The 24,389-nt window shown below is 42.7% G+C and overlaps 1 protein-coding gene across 2 annotated transcripts in view; it reads left to right on the forward strand.

Moving 5' to 3' along the window:
- FSHR (follicle stimulating hormone receptor) overlaps positions 1-24,389 on the forward strand; it is a 1,957,424-nt gene that overhangs the window by 1,418,866 nt on the left and 514,169 nt on the right. For both annotated transcript variants that reach the window (XM_078649629.1, XM_078649630.1), the window contains exon 5: positions 90-161. In XM_078649629.1, coding sequence (XP_078505755.1) covers positions 90-161 — 72 coding nt within the window. The remainder of the gene's footprint in view (positions 1-89; positions 162-24,389) is intronic.

Raw genomic sequence — 24,389 nt, forward strand, 5'->3', positions numbered from 1 at the left:
GTCATAACCAACTTTTATGCCCTACCATTTTCAAATGACACCAGCCACCACTGAGCCCTCATGACCCCTATTTTGTTCGATTTTTCTAGGTTAATCTCAAACACAGGGATTCAGCTTGTGCCTGCTGTTTCAAAGATACGGTCTTTCCATTCTGTTTTGCTGTAAGTATAAGTACACTTTTACTAACTGCTTAAACTTTAATGTTCTTCTGCTGAAAATGGCACTCTCGCCTACCGTGGGCTTGGTTCTTCCACACAATCAAGAACACAAGTCTTGTTTTGTTTTTAAATGTGTAAATTGTATTCACTGAGGTAGAAAAAAGTGCTTATATACGAGGTATTACTGTGATAATCACTGATCGATATTTCTTTGTATCCTTGTCCCATTTCAGCAAGGATTGGGAAACTATACAGGCTATTTGAATCTTCATATAACTAGCAGAAAGAAATGCATCAAGATTGTGCTCATATCCATGGATTTGCAGGAGAAGGAGAGGCTTTTTGCTGTTGACTTTTATTTTCATGCCTTCCTTCAGAAATGTGCACTCTTTGAAGCAACTTTAGGCTCAAATAAGCTACTTTTGGGGCTTAAAATCATTCGTTCACTAGAACATGTTAACTTTATTTATGAACGAAAGCAGCACTAAAACGTGCACTGCTTGCTCTGCAATTATTTTAGCGACTGTTTAGTTTTTTACATTACTAAACAGTTTCCTCATGAAACGTGCTAATCGAGACTGATTTGTGAAAAATATTAAAACAGTTTGTGAAAAAATGTTCTTACCTGACTTGTGCAAAATTATATTCATTCAAAAATGAATGCTTTCTGTTTAAGGCCAAATGGACAAATGGACACACTTGATTGGTTTTGCAACGAATATGTTAAAATGAAGCAGTATGTATAGTTTTAGTCTGCAGAAAAGAGTCAGATGACAAACATTTTCAGTGGTGCAAAGCTATTGTGCACCAACATTTTTACCGATCGGCCATTGCAAGAACATATGCATCACCCAGCGGCTCTAAAATTGATTACCAATTAAACCGATCGAACCAAATGGGTTTTTTTTTTTTTTTTAGTAATCCTAGTTCATAATGAAGCCAGACACAAACAGAGCAAAATAGAGTTTAGATTATTGTGTGCATTTTGTATGTCTGAGTGCTTACCGTTTGTGACTTGCGCATGCATAGTGCAAGCGTGTGCCAAAAAACTTGCCTATTTGCCAAGTTTTAGGAGAATGGCTGATTTGTGGCTAGAAAATTGTCACTAATCACACAGGAGGAAATTATGAATGGCATATTTGCAAGTGAATTGTACATTCTGCAGACAAGTAAAGTCAAAGAACATTCAGCATATACCAAATGCCATGCAACTTTTTCACTGGAAGAAAATCACTAAAGTTGCAATGCTCAAAATAAGTGTAGGGTTAATAAAAAAAACTACCCTGGATGAGGTAGAAAGGTTGATTAGTTGGAACATGGAATCCCGTAGCAGAACTTTGAGCTTGATTACGATGTTGTGTCGGTTGAGGTCATTCCGACATCTGGGGCCGTGGTGCGAGGCACCGGACGGAGGGACCGACTGAAGCCTCCGACAGGCTCAAGGAGGCCATCGAAGTGTCTGTCAGAGGGTAATGCCCTACACTGGGGTGGTTCTTGCAGAGGCATCGTTGTGGGGATTACGATATTTATTTTCCCTTCTGCCTTGACATGGCGGTCCAAACGCCATGTAAATGCAGACAGAATGGGACTTTGGGGGCCCCTAGCAGGGCCGCCATCACCTGTGGGCCTCTGCTATGGGCCCAGGGGGGCGCATGTGGTGCCCGCCCCAAACATCCATGCACTATGTGCAGGCACTACATAGTGCATAGATGTTTGAAAACATACTCTTTACTATTGCAGTTTGTGCTACTGCCCTTTTCCGGCCAGCATCACAAGCCGCAATAGTGAATGGCATGTTTCCAACTGCTGTGCTGGCAGTTGCATAGTAATTCGGCATATGCAACCTCAGACTCCTTGTCAGGTGTCCCATTCCCACTACAATGTCAATCAGATGCCCGCCCAACTGGCATCCATAATGAGGCCCTTTGTACTGTATTTTAAGCTTTAAAAGGTCCATAAATTGATTTTTGTTGACATTAAAAACAAACGCTTTTTGAGGACATTCATGTTCTGCATTGTTTGTTTCCATGTAATTTAGAGTGGCTGCAGCGTGGGAGGGTAAGATACGACAGCAGCTCACACAATCGTTCTATATTATTCAATATTAAATATTCTGAAGCAAAAAAGAAACTCTTTGCTGTTGCTATTTGGAATTGCATTTTCCAAATTGGTCCTTTCTGATTTGACTTTAGGAAATATATGGTTGGTGAGTGGGAAGTGAGATTGTCATGCTGTTTGGTGGGTGTGTCAGATCCTACACAGGGCTTCTTTTGTTAAAAAACATTAGGCGCTTGATTTATGGGGATTTGAATTAAGTAACCCTGCTGCTCAGCTCTGCATCAAAGTGAAAGGTACGAATGCACCATATTTATTTGCAGGGCATCAGAGTGCTTTACAATGATCAAGGCGACATGCATACAGGTAACAACAATATCATCAAGCATAGACAAGGTGTGGGCATCTTTCCTAGAGAGCAAACCATGGGATCCAGGTGGACCGTAACCTGTAGTACAAATAAGAGTATAGTTTGCGAGGTGTATGCATGCGTGCAGGTGAGGGATTGATCAAGCTCTGGAGTATAGAACATGTGTTTAACTGCATGGATTTGTTCATCAGTATCCTTTTGACTTCTTTCTTGAATTAGGCAATTGAGGAATTCATTCTGATTTTAGGAGGAAGAGTGTTCCAGATTCTTGGGGCCATGCCAGAGAATGTTCAGTTATATGTTTTCTATGTAATTTTTGTGGTTTCAGCAGTAGGGAGCTAGTGCTTCTATATGCTCTAAAGCCACCAGACAGCTCAAGTTTTTTTTCCATGGTACCTCAGAGTGTTGAAATGGAGAGCTTTATGTGTCTTGCAGTCCAGTTTCAAATTAATCCTCACTTCACATGGAAGCAAGTTCAGTGATTTCAGGTACAGAGGGATGGTATTGTTCCTTTTTGATCCGGTAATGAGTCTAGCAGCAGATTTAACAAAGGGTTGCACCCCCATAGTCCAACCTGGGAATCAGTAGAGCTTGAACTGGAGACTTGAGGTCATCCTGGGGAAGGAAGGGCTTTATTTTTCTTAAGATGCTCATGTGGAAGTTCACTCCTTTGGTGGCAAAGCTGATGTGTTCCTGCATGTGCAGTTGCTTGTCCACTGTTACTCTCAGAGATCTAGTTGACTCTATGATGTATAGGACACTATTCAGTGCTGTTAGTTGTTTCATCCATTCTGCAATGTCCAGGGAGCGTTAGGGGGGAAACATCCTTTACAACGCAACTTTTACCACGCAGTGCCATTACGACGCAACTTTTACAACGCAAACCATTACAACGCATTGCGCTGGGGGGCGCTCTAGGATAGGGAATACGTTTAATTTACTATCCAACACCTTCCCTAGTGTCCACGGGGACTGGAGTTGGAATAGTAAATTAAACTATTCACTATCCAGCACCCCAAAGCGCTATGCGTTGTAAAGGTTTGCGTTATAAAAACCGCGTTGTAAAGGCATGCGATGTAAAAGCATGCGTTGTAATGTCATACATCCGCGTTTGGGTAGGGCAACTAAAAGAAATTCTGTTTTGAGAGCTTTTAGTTTGAGGTGGTTACCAGTAAGTCATATTTGTGTTTTTTGTAGGGTTGAGCTTAGAGTCCTAATAACTTCAGGAAAAAGAGATTTTTTAGGTACAGGTAGGTGTCATCTGCTTACATGTGATAGTAGATGTTGGATAGATTCAGCAACATGGTTAGAGGTTCCATGAATAACTTGAACAGAGTAGGTAGGTCCCTGATTGACCACTAGAGTGACCTTTGAAGGGTTGGATTGGGACATATTGACCCTGATTCTTCCAGTTCTGTTCTGAAGAAAAGAGGTAAACCAGTTAGGAACCATTCCTGATAGTCCCATCTTTCATTTAAGTGGGTCTAGGAGGTAGTCATGTTTGATGGTATCGAAGGCAGACAATAGGTCAAGGAGGATGAGAAGGCAGGATTCATTCTGATCCAGCATTTTTAGTGCATCATCGACAATGTGTGTGAGTGCTGCTTCCATGCGGTGGCCATGGTGGAAGCCTGATTGGAACTGGTCAAAGATACTGAATTGTTGAATGTGGTTGCAGAGTTGTACATGTGAGGTTACGTAGTTTCTGCCTCCGCTTCGCATACAGCCGCCATTTTGTGTTTAGCCGCCATTTATTGTTGCCTCACTCAGGCAGCACGGCTAACGTGGTAAATATGGTCCTTCTGCCTTTTAGTCGCTCCGTGTCTTTTCCTGTTAAAGAACAAACCTTGTCCTTGTGTGCGGTACTGATGTCAGGGTCTGGCCGAGTTTGCAAAGCCATGTCTAGACTGATTAATCCATGTCTTACTCCACTGTTTGGGTCCCACCATTCTTCTCTGCTTTATCTTGTTTAACTGGCCTTCACTATTCTCTTCGTGTGTTCTCTTGTTACGTAGCCCTTCTTTTGAAGCATTCTACACATGTTTTGCCACCTGCAAATTTAATTACGGGCACTAGTGTTGATTAACCTGAGGGGAGGAGAGCACACGGGGTCTGAAAGGAGGGTGTGTTTTAGACATCCGATAGCTTGTTTTCGAACTATTCCTATTTGTCAGTTCTGTGTATATTGGGAGTTGTCATTGTAAACTTGTTGTGTATAATAGACTGTGCGCCACGGATTGAAGTGGCAGTCTCTTGAGAACCTACCTGTGTGGTACTTCTTAGATAACTGTACTTAGCTGCAGCTAACAAATCTACTTTTCTACGCCTAACAGAGTGTCTCGTGTCTCTGTCGGTTGAGGCATGTGACCCCGGAGATCCTAGGCGTGCCCTGCGCCACCTGGCCCATAAGGTCAGGTTCTCCAATTGGCGGCCCAACGTGTGGGCGACTTCAGCGGTAGTAGTTTTTGCCCGAGAGTCATGAGGAGCTTCCCAAGAAAATTCCGGAGGATTTCGCGAACCACGTGAGCGACCCCTGCATGTCGAAGTGGACCGAAGGTCTTTTGAAGCATGGCTACTCCTTCCCGACGGCTGCTGACGACTGCTGCCCTGACTGTCGCCCTGCCTTGGCCCTATGGTGATGATTGGTATCGCGAGACGTTAGACGGACATCTGTTGGCGTGAGAAAAGCATTTAGTTAAGTATTTGTGGGTAGCGCCCACTCTTTGTTTTTGTTTTTGTTATTCGATTAGCGCGCTAACCGAAGCCAAGGGGTAAGTACGCTTGTGCTGTGACTCTATTGTCTAAAAATCCCTTGACGTTTGTAAGGAAATCCAGTTCGTTACGAAATGCCTGGATTTAGTAAGTTTAAGACATTTTGTTGTTTTGGTTGTTCTAGGGATTCCCGGCTAGAGGATTCTTGTCCGATTCCTCCAGTTGGAACTCCTACTTACTAGCTTTATTCAAAACATAGTCTGGGTCCTATTGTTTTTAATGAAACATGGATCCGATATACTAAAAAGGATGGTGTTTTACAGTGGCCACAAAATGGTTTTTTTGAGCCCGATATATTAGATAATTTGGAAACAATTCTATTCAAGAGAAAAGCCCGGCCGGCAATGTTTGACTCTTTTCGCCTCTGGCGCAAGGAAGCCAAACAGAAAGAAATTAAGCAAATGAAGAAAGATAAGAAAGAGCAGAGTATGTCGATTTTACAGGCTGCCCAACAATTTAAAAATGACGAAGCTGATCATGTGATTGAGGTGTCGGAAAGACAACATCGTATGGCAATAGATAGGTGTTATCCTGTGTTACCTACTGTATCGAAGAGTAAAACACCTGATGACGATTCTTTTATGTCCCATTTGTTGACATTACCTCCACCTTATGTGTTAGGTGCTAATGCACCACCATTACAACCTGCTGTTAATCCAGCTGTTTTGGTTCCTGCACAATTGCCTATTCCTGTGATTCCAGCTCCGCCCCCTTTGCCAGCGACTTCTGTACCCCAATCTTCTGTGCCTCAGCCCCCTCCATCTGTCATTTCTTTTGTTACGGATTCTTCTTCCGTTTTACAGAATACGTTATCTCCTGTTTTAGTGTCAGATTCCCCTACAGCTCGACGACGTCTAGTCGACACTGTTTCAGGTCTTTTGTCACCTTTTCTTGGGCCTCTCTACTTTTCTCCTGCATCGTCTAGGAGACAATCCCGTAGTCAGTTTCCGGATTTGGAAGAACGGACTAAATTAGATTCTCTTGCTCGTAATTGGATTATGAGTAGTGTACAGTACAGTGTACGTGATATTTTAGACACTTTCCTTCAATGGAACGCGCCTACACAGAGATACGTGTTCAATGCTATGTGCAACACTCTGATTAAAGGATGGAGAGATGTGGATCTGGATTCACCTCCTCATGATTTATTCGAAATACAGGATCAATTTGATAAGGGACTTATTGAGGGCCCTGCTGTAGAACATGCTATTCAAAAGCTCGTTACTTTTCGATCCATCTTTTTCTCTCAAAATTCTCTTGAGCCTGATCCCGCGGTTCGTCGAAAGATGGCACAATATCCGATGCGAGAAGTTCCTCCAATATGGAGAGATGCGGTTCCACAAGCAGGTAATGTTCCTGGTGTCCCCGCTCATTTTCAGCGTATATGGGTACATGACCCTTGATAAGAAGTGTTGGCACTTAAACAGTCTTTACCGGACCCTCGTAAGAATCCTGCTGGGTATTATAAAGAATTGTCCCAGACTGTTGACGCTTGTATTATGAATTTGGTGGATATTGATTTACTTATGGGAAATGTAGTCCCACAAGGAATATGGACCAAGATTCGTAGACAGGATCATAATGCAGCTTTAGGCGGTAATTGGGCTGCTATTACAGCTGCAGATGCAGGACAAATAGGTGGTGCCAAACCGGATGACTTAATTACGGAATTACCTGGCAAAATAATAGATTTGATGAAAAGTATGATGCCTGCGGTGCGCGTTAACTGGGATAAGTTAGCGGCGTGTAAGCAAAAGACTGATGAAAGTGTCTCCGACTTCTTTACTCGTTTCGAAGAGACTTTCATCGACCATAGTGGTCAAGTCATGAGTACTGAAGGTGGACAGCGATTGTTCGTAGATACATTTGTTTTTAATTTACTTCCAGAATTATCGCATAAATTAAAACAATCAGAGAGTTCATGGGCTGTTTCTTCCACTGCCGAGATATTGGCTACTGCTCAATATTATGAGAATAGGGATAAGGAAGATAAGGAGAAAGCGAAGAAAAAGACTAAAGAATTAAAAACAAAGGTTCTTCTACAACATGCTAATCCCCCTCGTTCTGCTCAGCTCCAATCTCAACAGCCCCCGCAGTTTCAGAGGTTGTTGCAGAAACCGGTACCCTCAGTTCCACGAGTTCCATTGGGTCCTAATCAGTGTGCCTACTGTAAGGAAGATGGTCATTTTAAAAATGCTTGTCCAATTTTATTGCAGCGGTATGGTGGACCGTTAGCACCACGGGGTCGTGGTGATTGTCGGTCCATATCCAGAGGTAGGGGACGAGGTGCGTCGACTCAGGAACGACGTCCCTCTCCCCCTCAGGATTCTACAAATTACTTTGATCAGCAGGCTTCTCAATCTGCACAATATTACAATGATGACTATTGTCTCGATAATGGGGACGTTGATTTTCATACTAGCTAGGACAGCCATAGGCAAAGTAAGGGAGTCGTATCAGTTCCAGTGGATCAGGAAGGACCGTATGTTAATGTTATGGCATTAGGTGTTACAGAACGATTTCTTGTGGTTACTGGTGCAATGAGAACTTCTATAATGCATTCTAAACTCCCTGGGGCACCTTTGTCTGGCTTAACAAACGTTTCTGTAGGATTCTCTGGCGCCCCAGTTTCAAATCCGGTTTCTTGTCCTTTACCCATTTCTATTGGTCCATATGATTTGGAAGTTCCGCTTCTGTTAAGAACTTATTGGGTTTGGACTTATTGAAACATCTACATGCTACGCTGTATTGTTCACCTTCTGGTGTGCACCTCACTTTGGGTGATAAATTGACTTCTCCGATGTATGTATCTAAAGAACAGCTACCACCTGCACTATGTTCACTTCCTGCTACACTTTGGGCTACGGGTCCGAATGATGTTGGCTTATTGCAAATTTCACCATATGTGATTACCGTTAAACCCAATGTTAAGATGCCACGTGTTCCTCAATATAAAATATCTAATGATGGTGAAAGAGCTTTGTTGGCCATTGTTCATGATTTGGTTCAGAAAGGTGTGGTCGAAGAGACTAGAGGGAATGTTTGCAATAGCCCTGTTTTACCTATTCTTAAACGTACTGATCCCTCTCAGCCACCTGTGTACCGTTTTGTAATTGATCTTCAAGAGGTCAACAAAATTGTTGTCCCTCAGTTTCCTGTTGTGCCAGATATAACTGCTTTGCTTACTATGATTCCTGCTTCAGCGGTCTGGTTTTCGGTTATTGATCTTAAGAATGCTTTCTTTAGCATTCCTTTTGCTGAAGAAAGTAGGGATCTCTTTGGCTTCTCTCTCGGAGGCCGAAGCTTCCGGTTTAAGCGGGCACCTCAAGGCTATTGTGAAAGTCCTTCAATATACAGCCAAGCTTTGAAGTCTCAGCTTGACACCTTTTCTTTGCCCTCGGGTGCTACTCTTATCCAATATGTGGATGATTTGTTAGTGGCTGCTGATTCGGAAAATATCTGTAAGACTGCAACTGTGTCGCTCTTACAACATTTGTCTGATTTACATCATAAAGTATCATCTTCTAAGTTGCAATATTGCCGACAAGAGGTTACCTATTTAGGTCATCTCTTGTCGAAGGAGGGAAGGCGATTGACCCCAGAACGTATTCATGCAATTGCACGGATGCCTGTACCGTCCACACAAAGGGAAGTGCGTGCTTTCTTAGGCATTACCTCTTACTGTAGGCAGTGGATTCCGAATTTTTCCCTACTTGCTAAACCTCTGTTAGCACTTACACTCAAAGATACGCCCCAGCCTCTTCCTTGGACTGATGAATGTCAGAAGAGTTTTTCTGGTTTACGTACTGCTTTGTGTTCTGCTCCTGTGTTGGGTACTCCGAATTACAGTAAACATTTCACGCTCTATGTCCATGAAAGGGAAGGTTGCGCATTATCAGTTCTGACGCAACAATTCGGCAATAAACAAAGGTCGTGTGCCTATTTTTCGGCAACATTAGATCCAGTAGCTAAAGCATTACCTAGTTGCCTCAGAGCAACAGCAGCAGGGGCCATTTCTATTTGTCAATCTGCTGGACTAGTGTTAGATCATACTCTTAATGTTATGGTGCCACATGCAGTAGATACTCTTCTTAACAGGACGAAAACTCAGCACTTAACGAGTGCCCGTTTGTCTGGATATGAGTTAACACTTTTAGCCATTCATATACACATAAAAAGATGTAATGTTCTGAATCCAGCAACATTGTTGCCTATTTTGGATGCGAAACATGTACAAGATCAGCATGATTGTTTTCTTCGCACTGAAGAAGAAACGAAGGGTCGAATAGACCTGAAGGATACACCACTTGTGGATCCGGATGGGATCCTATGGGTAGATGGGTCTTGTTTCAAGCTTCCTAATGGCGAAACGACAGCTGCTTATGCAGTAACAACTTTGCACACAGTGGTAGAAACTGCACGCATTTTGCAAAATTCAGCACAACCTGCAGAGTTGATTGCGTTGACAAGAGCATGTGTGTTGGCGAAAGGGAAAAGAGTGACTGTTTATACTGACAGTCAGTATGCGTTTGGCGTTGCCCATAGTTTTGGTCGTTTGTGGAAGGAAAGAGGATTCTTTACCTGCCACGGCACCAAGATACAGCATGGTCAGTTAGTAACTGACCTTCTTGAATCACTTGCTTTGCCTACTCAAATAGCGATCGTGAAGTGCAGTGCACATAAAAGGATTACTGACGATGTGGGTCAAGGAAATGCATTTGCAGATAAAATAGCGAGGGAGACAGCGAGAAATGTTGAAAGTCGCATGTACGTTGCGGGCCCTGCAAGATGGGTCGCAGAAGGTGGTATGTGTGAAGACACAGTGGAAAGTGTGAAAGCGATTCAGAAGGAGGCCACCGAGAAAGAATTGAGTACGTGGAGAGAAAGTACGGGAATGTTGGATAATACGGGATGTTGGACGGAATTGTCAGAGCATCAATGATGGTTGTTACCAGATGCGTATGTATTGCCCGTAGTTACTTTGGCTCATGGACCAGCCCATATTAATGCAAGGGGTATATGCAAGCTTTTAGCTCCAGTATGGCAAAATGAAGGTATTCCTAGATGTGCAGAAAATGTGGTGAAACATTGCATTGTTTGTTTAATGCGCAATCCAGGAAAGGGAACTCCGACTCCAGCAGGTCACTTTGCACCCCCTACGTACCCATTCAAGGTATTGCAAATAGACTATATCCATATGGAACGCTTTAACAATCTCAAGTATGTCCTGGTGGTGGTTTGTGCCTTTTCCAGATGGATAGAGGCCTACCCCCTAAAGGACAACACTGCCTTGTCCACTGCAAAAATACTTTTGAAGGAATTTTTCCCGAGGTTTGGTTTGCCGCGCATTGTCTGGAGTGACAATGGAAGTGAATTTGTAGGTCAAATTATGCAAAAGGTGTGTGTGGGTCTAGGTATTAGACAGAAATTCCATGCGGCAAACCATCCTCAGTCAGCGGGTCTGGTAGAGTGCTATAATGGCACTCTCAAACTTAAATTAGCAAAGATTCAGGCCAGCACAGGTCTTTCCTGGCCTGATGCCTTGCCTTTGACACTTCTTTCAACTAGAACAACTGTTCATTCTCATTTGGGGCTTAGCCCATACGAGATTGTTTTCGGACGTCCAGCTAATGTTTGGGGAGTCCCCAGACCCAAAAAGTATTCAGACATTCCGTATCCGTTGTTGGTTGACTACTTGCATGATCTCACCACTAAATTGCATGTTATTCGTCAACAGGTCCAAAACGCTTTGCCGGAGGCCTCCTCAGATCCCGGACACTCCATCCAGCCTGGGGACTGGGTGTGTCTGAAGAACTTCCAGAGGAAAAAGAACTTGGAACCTCGTTGGGGGCCGCCGAGACAAGTGTTACTCACAACTCGTACAGCTGTCAAAGTCGTTGGAAAGAAAAACTGGATCCACGACGTGCATTGCAAACAAGTGCCATTGCCTTTACCTTATGACCAGCGGGTTAGAGAAGGTGTCGGTGATAGCGAGTGTGAGAAGGTACCCAGATTCGTACCGTTCAGCAGTGCACGCCTGGATTGGACTAGTTCAGAGAAGGAAGACAATGACGTCTTACAGGAAGCTGTACCTGTACATTTAAGACTCAATACAACAGATCCTGAAGATTTATTTAAGGACCAAACGATACCCGGAAAGAGACGATACAATCTGAGAAGGAGGTTGCCTGAAGACAATTGATTTTTTTTTTTTTTTTAATTTTGTTTAAAACATTTTTTTTTTAAAAAAGCTAACGTCCTTTTTTCCTTTATCCATCAAATTGCAGGGTCACGGTAGGAGTCTTGAGCTGTGACCTGAATAGTGACTAGGTCAACAGGACTTGCAGTGTCATAGGACGGCTAACGATCACAGCCAAGTGATTAAGGAAGATTATCGTGAGCAACGCCTTTAGAGTAATGGATAGTACAGGAAAAGGGAGTGATATTAAAATGATGAAAAGAGCTCATTATAAGAAATTATTATTCAGTCGTTGTGGCGTAGCATTGTGTGTTTTAGTATGTTTATGTAGTTTACTAGCATGCATGGGATGGCTTATATATGTCCTACAGTTAGTACCTGTTCCCACTTCTGTCCCTCTAACTTCCTCTACTACTGTTTCTCCGCATAAATTTTACTCACTCCCAGACCATGAGCAAATGAGAAGAATGGAATATCTTAACAATTCGTTCATTCAATTGCTACACCAGCATCAATTGATAGTAAATGTTACTGATTGTTGGGTCTGTGGTCTCATACCACATAATACACAGAGAGGAATGCCGTATCTAGTCCTCCCATTTTCATATGAAGGTTCTGCTTGGGCCTATCTGGCCATGTTTTCCAATGCATACCAGAATCAACTTAGATATCCTCCTGGTGGATCCTATAATGGTGGAGTGGATTTCAGTCGCAGTCCTTTGATAAAGGGTATTGTAACGATGGCAAAGATTGCTGACATTAGCAAGATTCCCAAAGATGAGAAGAAAGCATACGATGGGTGGAATATAACTCGTTACACTCTCAGCCTCACTGACAAGGTTAAGCAGCAGAGTTTTACACCGATTTGGGTTCTACCCCAAAGAGGTCATTTGTGCTTACAAATAAATGGCCAGAATACCAAAACTAAGCAAGAGAGGAGTAATTGCTCCCATACTTATGTTTATACTCCTTCTACTCCCGCACCATTGGTGGCATCTCAAGGTACATATTTTATCTGTCATGACAAAGCTTATACATGGCTTCCCACATACTTCTCGGGAACGTGTTATATCGCTTTTCTCCTTCCCCCTATATATACTGCTCCTGCTGATTATCACAGAAAGAGAGTTGGGAGAGGAGTTGTTGATTCACAAGATACAGCAGGACAAGAAGGAGGGGATTTTCTAAAAGGGTTTCTTCCCTTTTGGGGTCCGATGGCCAATAGCAAAAATATCAGACAGTTAGTTTGCGTGGTCGATGCCACAATTAATGTAACTTCCGGAGCATTAAAAAATTTGACCGCCGAACTCCAGGCGGATCGACTTATGACTTTACAGAATAGAATGGTTTTAGACATAGTTCTTGCAGGTAAAGGAGGAGTCTATAAACTGATTGGATCTAGTTGTTGCATTTATATTCCTGACAATGCCCCTACAGTATGCCAAGCCATCTCCAAGCTACATGTCATCTCTGAGTCTATTCACCAAGATACTGGAGATTGGTCTGTGATGGGATGGTTTTGGGGACTACTGTCCACTTGGGGATGGAAAGTGTTAACTTTCCTTAGAATGATTTTAGCGATCATCTTTTCCTGTTGTCTCTGTTTACAGTGTGGCCCAGCCATTTGTGGACTTTGTGCCACGATCTGTGTCTCCAAACCAGTAGCACAGCAGACAGAAAACATCAAGATGATGGTGCAACAACACCTCAGTGACCTTATGACCATTGATATTAACTCAGACTAACATGGGTCCCTTCGTGCATTGCCTGAGTATGGCAAAAGGAGGGTCTGAGGTTACGTAGTTTCTGCCTCCGCTTCGCATACAGCCGCCATCTTGTGTTTAGCCGACATTTGTTGTTGCCTCACTCAGGCAGCACGGCTAACGCGGTAAATATGGTCCTTCTGCCTTTTAGTCGCTCCGTGTCTTTTCCTGTTAAAGAACAACCCTTGTCCTTGTGTGCGGCACTGATGTCAGGGTCTGGCCGAGTTTGCAAAGCCATGTCTAGACTGATTAATCCATGTCTTACTCCACTGTTTGGGTCCCACCATTCTTCTCTGCTTTATCTTGTTTAACTGGCCTTCACTATTCTCTTTGTGTGTTCTCTTGTTACATAGCCCTTCTTTTGAAGCATTCTACACATGTTTTGCCACCTGCAAATTGAATTACGGGCACTAGTGTTGATTAACCTGAGGGGAGGAGAGCACACGGGGTCTTAAAGGAGGGTGTGTTTTAGACATCCGATAGCTTGTTTTCAAACTATTCCTATTTGTCAGTTCTGTGTATATTGGGAGTTGTCATTGTAAACTTGTTGTGTATAATAGACTGTGCGCCACGGATTGAAGTGGCAGTCTCTTGAGAACCTACCTGTGTGGTGCTTCTTAGATAACTGTACTTAGCTGCAGCTAATAAATCTACTTTTCTACGCCTAACAGAGTGTCTCGTGTCTCTGTCGGTCGAGGCAGGTGACCCCGGAGATCCTAGGCGTGCCCTGCGCCACCTGGCCCATTAGGTCAGGTTCTCCACATGTACACATTTTTTGAGGAGTTTTGCTAATGCCGGAATTGTGGAGATTGGGCGGAAGTTGTTTAGGTCTGAGAGGTCCGCTGTTGTTTTTTGTTTTAGATTAGGGTAACCTGCTCAGCTTTAAAGCAGTCCATTATTGATCCTTGAAGTAGCGAGGCATTGACTATATTCAGGCCAGAGTGGAAGTGGGGACCTTTTGATCTCCTTAGAGACGTTCATTGGAAGAGGGTCGCTGGCATGGTTTGAGGGTTTCAGTGTTGTAAGGATTTTGAGCATGGCCCTCTCAGCCAAAGTATTGAATATGCTCCAAGTAGCTTTGTTTTTGGTGGTGTGTGCTGGGAGACCCAGTGTCTCCGTAATCAGGGGCAACTGGGAGCTACAAGGAGCAAATCGAGGATGGTGCTCTATAGCAGACCGCAGATTAATTTGTTTGTTGTAAAAGCTCCTAATTGCTTTCAGAATTTTAAGGTTTTCGAGGGATGGTACCGGTCTCTATGCTCAATCAGCTAGTCTGAGCTTATGTCTTTCTGTATCTACACTGTCAATAAACCAAGGGTTGGAGGGTTTGGTAGGTATTCTTTTTAGCTGTAAGGGTGCTATTGAGTCTACAATGTTTGACATGGAGTTGTTGTAATCCTTTGTTAGGTCATGAACATCCACCATATCCAAGGGAGGTGTCAGGATGTTGCTGCTGACAGATATCAGATCGTTCCAGTTGCGATAATGCATGTTACTTTTCTATTGTTTGGGTTCCTTTGGTGGACCCTTTTTGGTCTTTACTGGTTCTGCAATGATAACGATGAAGGTCTGTCCAGTAACAAGGGATGATAGATTCCCGTTGGATGGCATTGCGCTTGTCAATGATAAGGTCCAGAGTCACTCCCAGGTTGTGGGTAGGACCGACACAGAATTGTGTCGGATTGATGTCAGCTATGAAGGTTTTAGGCACTTGACTGCTTGGTCATTAGGGTAATTCCAGTGCAGGTTGAAATCAACTAAGAAGATGTGGTGTTGTGTTGTCCTGCATTGGTTGGGATGGTTTCCATTATTTGTTCTGTAAAAATGTAGTTGTCCCATGGAGCGTGATAAATCGAGTGTAGCTTGTGCCATTGGTTATTGTCGCTCCAAAATGTCAACACATAAATATTCACATGAGGATATGTCTATTTTATGTGACTGCTTCACTGAAGTATTTTTTCTGCATATACCTCCGCCAGCTCTGATTGGCCTGTCTCATCATATGATGTTATGATTAGGTAGCACTAGGACGTCAAGAGGAGGTGAGGAGGCTTCCTTTAGCCATGTTTCAGTCAGGATTAGTATGTCTAGTTTGTGAATGAGAAGGTCTGCGAGGTCTGCCTCATGTTTCACAACTGATCTACAATTGAGTAGCATGTATTTTAGGTGTGTTTTGGTGTAATCTGGGGATGGCTGAGTGATGGGCACTTGCAAAAGGTTTGACTTGTTTACCGCTCTGTGCCTGTGCCTTGTATCTCTGTGTGTTAGTAGGGACTGTTTGGATTTGGACCATATTGTCTCTCTTAGTGGAGTAAGTAGGATCATAGGAGGAGGAGGGAATGAATGTCCTTATCGAAAAGAGTCTCCTTCAACCTATGCTGGCGCAATTAGGCATTGGGGTAGGGTATCGTTTGACAATTCAGGTGGTGGTGAGGTAGGACCATTTAGATCCCGTTGTCTGTGGGGTGGGAATTCAGCCTGGTGCGGTAATTATAATCTAGGGTGTGGTTGCACCTGATCCTCTCAGGTGTAGTGATGTTTCCTCTTTTCGTCAGCAATTTTTGGTGATGGTTATGAGGCTTTTTAGATCTGCCTTAAGTAGTTGGAGGTCCACTGCCATCCGGTTAAGCCTGGCTTCTAAAGATGTGTGAGAGGAGGTGGGAAAAGATTGAGTACAAATGCCTGAGGATGGGGGGGGTGCTCAAGCTTGTAGTGCATCATGTCTAATGCCCTCAAAGGAGTGGAGGCAGAGTTGTGGGAAGCTTGGGACAAGAGGCAATGAGGTGGAGAGCAAGTGAGCTGGTTGGGTAAGGGCACTTGGGTCTTTTGGAGCATGGAATTATTCATAATTGGGCTTTCATGCCTTGCACAGGCATTTGTTTGGGTCCTGTCTAGTGTCTTTGCCATGGGCCCTGAATCCCGGTCAGCTGACCAGGGGGATATTCATGGTGAGCTGGATGTTTTCAAGGATGAGCGTCTCTGTGATCATTCCTAAAGAGGGGTGGTAAGGGCTTATTCCCGCTTGTTTGTTCAAGGGTGGTGTCTCCAGTTCTTCCTGAGTAGGCTGAGTGGTGATGTATTGTTTGTTTTAGACCTTGGGGCTGACCTGTGGGACAGGACTATCATTAGAGGCATAAGAACCTCTGGTGGTGGCTTGGTCATTACTATTTATAGTGTTTTTGATGATAGAGAAGGTTTTATCAAAAAGTTATTGGTTGTGGTTTGAGGATTGTATAGGGTGATGGTGGTGTCAGCTCTGTAGTTCGGAGAGGGGGCAACCAAGAGTTTGAGTCCATGCAGAATTTTCCAAGATATTGTGATCCTGAGCTAAGAGAGCAAGGCTTTTCTTCATTGTGCTCTTCTTTTAGTGCAGAAAATGAGACCAGAAATTATAGCTCATAAGGGTCACAAATTAGCGTTTCTACATGTAATTTGAGAAATCTGTGTTTTAGAGTTCTGGAAGCCTTTTTTGATAGATTGAGAATAAACATGAGTCTGGAGGCATTAAAGCCTACCTGTTCCAGAATAGTATCTTGAACTCTTGTATAGTTAGTCTCCATGTTTGGTTAATAAACAGGCAGAAATGTCCCCGTGCAAAGCATGCAAAAAGTTCAAGACAGATGTTGTATGAGTAAGATGGAATAACTGAATGTTATAGCAAATGATAAAAATGTGCAACAGACCGTGCACCCTAGAAGCTTGTTGAGGTTGAATAAGTAGATTAGGGGTGGCACCATCAAAACCATTACAAAAATGGCCGCTCTTTTACTCGCTGATTAGTAAGAGTACTATAGAGCAAACCTCCTTCTACGCTTTTTGTGGACTTCGTCATAGAAGCAGATAGATGTGTTGATTCTAACTGTCCAGTGTCACTGACAATATCACAAGGCAGTTGATAAAATGAAACAGTCTCTTGTTTATTTTGATCAAGTTGAGTAAGTCCTTTACTGTCTATATACTTTTTATTTAAAGTCCTTTGTTGATTTTGAGCAAGTCAAGTCAGTCCCTCTTTGTTGTCAATGGGTTAATTTATTGAAGAAGTAAACAAAACAAGAGTGTTCAAAGGTAGTAACGAACCACCGGTATGGAGCAAACAAACGGCTTCACTTAAGGCGTTAAGGAAAGCCCTCACTCACCACCTAGTGATGACATGCTTCATCATCGGGCCCCACAAAAGAGACCTAGCGTCCCTTTTGTGTGCTTCAACGCCAGATCTACTGCGGAGCGGGTTGGTGGGTAAGGACAGTGTTGTGCAAAGAAATTTAAGTGAGTGGTGAGAGGTTAAAAAGAAGTCTGTAGTGTATCAAAATTCGTTTTATTAAGATGATCACTAAGGACTTAAAGATAAAATTATGTGTAGGAAATGCGTCCACACTTAGTTAAGTGGTAGTTTCCTAAATCAGTCGACATGTTTCAGCCACGAAACGGTATAAATTTACCTGCCATTCATCAGGACTCAGTGTGAATAAACCCTGGCGGTATGGACTCTCTAAGGCCCACCCTTACCTAGGGGCGTGAAAGTGAAAATTAAATAGTGAAAAAAGTGCAAAAAATTAGAAAGAAAAATTGTCTGTCTAATAACTCCTGGTTTAGGAGGCTTCCGAATTTACGGTTTCTGCACCTGTAGGAAAGAAATATAACACGGACAAACATAAAGGACAAAACATACAATGAGTTGTGATGCTGATCGCTTAATGTCAGTCCGTTGTGCTCCAGTTCGTGGTATCAGAGGCATTGTGTGGTAGAATAACAATATAGTTAACACCACCTTGGTCCCCAAATTTATAGAGCGTTATGGGTGGGTAGTGATGTGTACTATACGTGCTATATACAGGCAATGCTATTTACAAGGGGTTTTGTCCGTTAAAACGCTATCAAACTAAAATGTCGGCTCGATCACGATCGTGCTAACGATTTTAAACTAATTTCTCACTTTTAGGGTGTAATGGATTTACACCATGGGTCACAGGAGGGGGGTGGGAGCGTAATTGGCACACCCTGCAATTGTTAGAAACAAAAGGAAAAGTCAAGCAACTCGGATAGGTACTTAGCTTGGTGAAATATTGATGGGAGGATTCTGGCTTCTATACTCACGCCCTCGACGCTCGGCACCCGTTATATACCTTTAGCGACCCTCCGCTGGACCCCGACGATGTGTGCTCGAGGCAGCGAGGGCGTTAAATAAACGCTTAGCGGTACTTTGCTTCCGGGTGGGCGTGGTCGTGCCACGTCGAGTCCTGAGAGAAGGCCAATCAGTGTATACCGATGAAGAGGACGCGTCGTTTACGCAGTCAATGGGAGCTGGTGGTATCGTTGTTGTTGACAACCGATAACACAAGCCGGGTGATTCTTTTGAATGGTGATTGTAATATAGGAGCGATTCGAGAGTCAAATGCCAGTGACTGCCCCTGGTTTGTGATCATGATCTCGATATCAGTTCCGCGGTGATCCCACTGTAGTAATGCGGATTGGGTTCAGAGATGTCTCCTGACGAAAAAGGCACGTGGTTCTCATGGGCCAATCGTGAGTGTCTTAGACGTTGTCAGGGACAACGCAGTTTGACGCTCGGCAGGGCTGGATTGTCGGCCCGGAACTGAAGAGTACAGGGGTTGGCAGTTACTGTAAAGCATCAGTCATCAGTGGCAATATTACACCAAGCGGGTGACGTGCCTCTGGGGTGTCAGGTATATCCTAAAAGGGTGATAATGAGGTATTGACTGAAATTCGTATATATAGGGGATCATATGTTTGTCAATTACAATCCAGATGGGTGTAATTCAGTATAAACAGCCACCTTTAAGTTTACTTCAAGACAGAGTTCCAAGGAATATCGTCGTTCAGCCCAAGAAGGTGGGTCCCAAGTCTATAGACCCACCTTTGTTCCTTCTCGAACAGACGGTCATTGATGTTATTACCACTTCCAATGTGTTCAATTATTGTCCAGTGCATGTCATTGGTGGTGTGGTTGAGTTCCAGAAAATGTTTGCTCATTTTGGTAGTGGATTTTTTGCATCTGATGTTGGACCGATGCTCACAGATTCTCTGTTTGACCTTTCTACTGGTCATGCCTACATAACGTAGATCGCAGGGACACGTAATGAGATAAACTACATTGTTAGTATTACAGTTTGTATGATCTCGTTGAGTCCATGTCCTGCCTGGTTCTAGTTCTAGCGTTTTTGTGTGTGTGGTTAAATGGCAGACACTACAATTGGAGCAAGGATAGTGGCCCACCACCTTAGGAAGACCCCAGACGTCGGTTGCTGATCTCGGTGCTTCTGTGATTTTGGGTCTCGGTCGTGTGTGGACCAGTGCATCCTTTATGCTTCTCCCTTTCTTGAAGGAAAAGAGAGGTTTTTCCCAGGTTTTGTTGGTGCTGGACAGAATTCGCCAGTTTTAATTGATCGATTTTTTCATTATGTTTGACAATGTACTGTATGTAGTTACACAAGTCAGAGGGATGTCCTTTTGGTTGTGTTCCCTTTCCTCAAGGAGAGCCTCCCTCGGCTGATTGCGAGCTCTTTTAAAGCCCTTGTTCAGGATTGCGGTAGGGTATCCTCTGGCCTTGAGTTTGGTTGATAATTCCGCAGATTGTGTCTTGAAGTCCTGTAGTTCAGAACAATTACGTCTCAGTCGTAAATATTGGCCGTAAGGGAGATTCTCTTTCAAAGGGCGAGGATGAAAGCTGGTATATTCCAGGAGATTGTTTTTGGCAGTTTGCTTGTGATAAGTCTTAGTGGTGAGTTTAGTTCCAGTGATTTGGATTGTGACATCCAGCAATGTAGCTTCAGTTTTGCTGGTTGCGTACGTAAATTTCAGATTGGGGTCGAGGTTATTGACCCAGGTCAGGAAGATCTGAAGTTCTTCTTCGTCACCGGTCCACAGGACCAGGACGTCGTCGATGTAGCGACGCCACACTTGTATTGACTGAGAAAAGGGACTGTTAGTGGGCAGGATGTATTTGGCCTCAAACTTTATTGAAGACCCTTGTGTAGCCAGGTAGTCAAGAAACAGATTGTAGTCACTGCTCAGGGAACAACGCGCTCGTCTGAGCCCAGTCAGTCTTGCTACCAGGTCAAAGTGTGTGCCTGCAGACTGCAGGCAGGTCCTGAGGCACCATGGGGAGGGGGGGGGTCACAACCCCGCAGCAGTAAGGAAACCCACAGTATCGGACTGCTAAAATCTCACAGAGGGCACAATGAATTGGGCATTGGCCAGGTCTAGTCATGTCACCTACGAGAGCCCACCCATAGGCCAGGCCAGAAGAACCGTGAAAGGGATTTCCTCTACAGGGGTGAGGTGAAAATGCAGCACTCTGTGCATCCCCTTATGGCACCAACAGCCCATAATTTAAAACAAACACTGCAGTCACTCGGGGGACGAGAGAAGTGGCAGCAGTAGCAGAGCCAGGTGGCGGGATGATCGGAGCCGTCAGAAGCTGGTCCCTTGAGGGGAAACACGACTGTGCTTTCCCCAGCACTGGCACCGTTTTGACAGCCTCACGCCAATGCAGGCACCCTTGCACCATGGTGCCAGAGTGCCTGTGTTATTGGCAGGATTGTTTTTGTGCAGGAAGGAGCACCTTCCTACACAAAAACAATCCTGAGAGGCATTTTCATCTTTCGGTGTGTGCTGCAAACATCTAGCACACATGGAAAGAGAAATAAACGAGGAGAAATATCGTAATTTCTCCTCATTACACCCCACCATGGAGGCGGAAGGTTTTGGCGCTTTCCAGGTTTACATGGTCTTGTAAATTTGCGAAAGCGTCAAAGTCCATGGGTGTTGCGTGGGCACACCTACAGCAACGCCCACCTACAACAACGCCTTGCCAGGGCCGAGTAAGGCAGCGCAGCAATTTGCGCTACGTTGCCCTACTTCATATCTATGAGGCCATTTAAAGCCAAGCAAAGTGGCTTTACATGACCTTATAGACATCATTGTGTAGTTTGTGCTGCCAGAGCATCACAAAAAGTGACACTCTGCCTGCACAAGGAGCTCATAGATATACACCTAAGGGCTGGAGCCCAAAAATGTTCGTAGGAACCTGCACATACTTTGCTAAGTTCTGGGGTTGCTCAGTATCAAGGCTGCCTACACGTCATTCCACTTCATGATTCTTTTCTCTGCATTGGTTTACTGACAAAATATCGCCTCTGAAAATATCACCATACCAAAATATCGTAACAAAAATATCATTGTCAAAAATATCATCATCCTATACTGTTAAGTACAAAAATATATAGAAAAAAATAACCTTGTCATTACTATTGTTGTATTAAATATAGTTTTTAAAAATGTATATACATTTAAATAGTAAATATATGAAATAGTAACATTAATTTATTACAAATAAAATAGATTTAATCTATATTTCAACAAATATAACAATTAAACGTATAAGGAAAGTTAAACACACATATATTAATATATATATATTTACATATATCTAGTTAAAAAGCAAATTTATAAACTAATAATTGTCATTTATATTGTAATTTCAGAATTTTAAAAATATTGTAATAATCGAGCAAATAAATAGTTATGTTTACATTTACGAAGAACATAACATATTTAAAAAACAGGACATTTTAATTAAAATAGTTTTAAATGAACAAAAACACAACATAAATTGTCACAATATAAAATAAACCATACAATTTTACATTTTATACATATACTATTCCCACCACAATTTATACAAAAGTAGGCAAAGTGTTGGACTAAATAAGGATAACATTTACTACTCCCACTTCACACAATGCAACAGTAGGAAAACTGTTACATCACACAGAGCTGCAATTCACTATTCCCACCACAGGCACTGCAACAGTAGAGTAAAGATTAAATTGTGGAGGGATACATTTTGCTATAGGGAAAGTGTTAGATTGCGGAACGGTAAAATATACTATTCCCACTCCACTAAAGGGCCGATTACGAGTCTGACAGTCCACAGACCGCCAGACTTATGGGAATGCGGCGGGCTCCCGACTGCCCTTTTACGATTAGGGCAGTCGGACTGCCATTACCATACCACAGCCTCTAGGGAAATGCCGTTCCCTATCGGTGTTGCGGTGGTCAGGTGACTACAATATGCTTGCCGGTACTACTGTGGTCCTGCCAAGCATATTATGAGTTTCCTCTCTGCTGGTGCTGTCATGGAGGTTCCTACTCCATGAAACTGTGGCGGAGAGCATACAAAAGGGGCCCTGCAGGGCCCTCATGCGACCTCCGCATGGGGATGCATGACATGTGCCCCCCCTATGTGCATGCACCCCAGTTCCTGCACAGCATGGGATTTTCAGTCCATGCCATGCAGGAACTGTTTTTGGCGTTCCCATTGTGGTGCCAATTTTCTGAAACACTGCCATGGGAATGCCAAAAACCAGCCAGCCACACAGAAATAAAACCCTAATATGGCAGGCGGTCTGACCACGGCTTTGGTGGTGCGGCAGCGGGTGAGCATGGTGCCGCACCACCAAAGTCATGATCATGCCCTGAGTGTAACAGTACTAAATCTGTTGGATAGTGAAGGGGTACAAGTTACTATTTCCACTCCATTCACTACCATATTATGGAAAGGGTTGGATTTTGGAGGGGTAAATTATACTATTCCCACTGCAGTCAGTGCAACACTAGAAGTTTTGTATAGCGGAGAGGAAAAATGTACTATGCCCACTCAAGTCAGTATTACAGTAGAAAAAGTGTTGGATTGTGGAGAGGTAAAATATACTATTCCCACTCCAGTCAGTTCAACACTAGGACAAGTGTTGGATAGCAAAGAGGTAAAATTAACTATTCCCACTCGATTCACTGCAGCAGTAGGGAAATTGTTGTATTGTGGAGTGGGTAAGATGCACTATTCACACTCCAGGTAGTGCAACAGTAGGGAAAGTGCTGGATTGTGAAGAGGTAAAATGTACTATTGCCACTCCAGCCATGGGAAAAGTAGGGAAACTGTTGGATTGTGAAGGGGTAAAATTCACTGACTTCAGTCAGTGCAATACTAGGGAAAGTGTTGGATTGCAGAGGGCTAAAATGTACTATCCCCACTCCAGTCAGTGCAACAGTAGGGAAAGCGTTGGATTGCGGTGGGGTAAAATTTACTATTTCCACTCCAGTCAGTACAACAGTAGGGAAGTTGTTGGATTTCAGAGGGGTTGGATTTACAATTCCCACCCCAGTCAGTGCAACAGTAAGGAAAGTGTTGGATTGCGGAGGGATAACATTTACTATTTCGACTTCGGTGAGTGCAACAGCAGGGACAGTGTTGGATTATTAAAGGATAGAATTTACTATTCTCATTCCACTCAGTGCAACATTAGAAACAAACAAATACTCTTTAACATAATAAAATAATTTCAAAAACATAGTGAACAATTAAAAATAGAAATATGTAAAAATAAAAAATACATGATATTTTATTAAAAAAATGAAATACATTATATACATATTAGAATGTAATAACTACAACATTATTATAATTAAAATACAAAATATATTCTCAACATATAACAACTAATAGGTAAAATAATATTTACATTAAAAAAAACACAATTAACACTTACAATAATAAATAACATACTTGTTTTTATGAAATCATTAGCTATATTCAAATGTATTATAACTTAAGTTACATTCTATCCTATACTCCAACAAAGTATAGAACCCTTATCTGAAAATGTTATTTAAAATATTATTAACACATGTCACATAATAATATATTAGGTAAAATATTATTAATACAAATGTATTTCTAAAATAATTACAGTTAATTACCACCACGCCATTTATCCTTACCAATAAAACAACTCACACCAAACATATAAATTAAAAAATTATTCTTTTCAACTTTTTCTAAACTTAGATCTCAATTAAAAACGTATCATTAACAATTAAGTTAATAATACATTAATAATATTTCATTAACTTCCCACCATTTACTCCTACAACTTCAACAACTTACACCTAATATATAATGTAATAAATACTTTATATACATATTTAACATCATTATTTTTCATTGCAATTATTATTATAGATTAAGTTTATTTATGGTATAGTATAATTAA

The sequence above is a fragment of the Lissotriton helveticus genome, chromosome 6 (assembly GCF_964261635.1).
Source record: "Lissotriton helveticus chromosome 6, aLisHel1.1, whole genome shotgun sequence".
Classification (NCBI taxonomy): domain Eukaryota; kingdom Metazoa; phylum Chordata; class Amphibia; order Caudata; family Salamandridae; genus Lissotriton; species Lissotriton helveticus.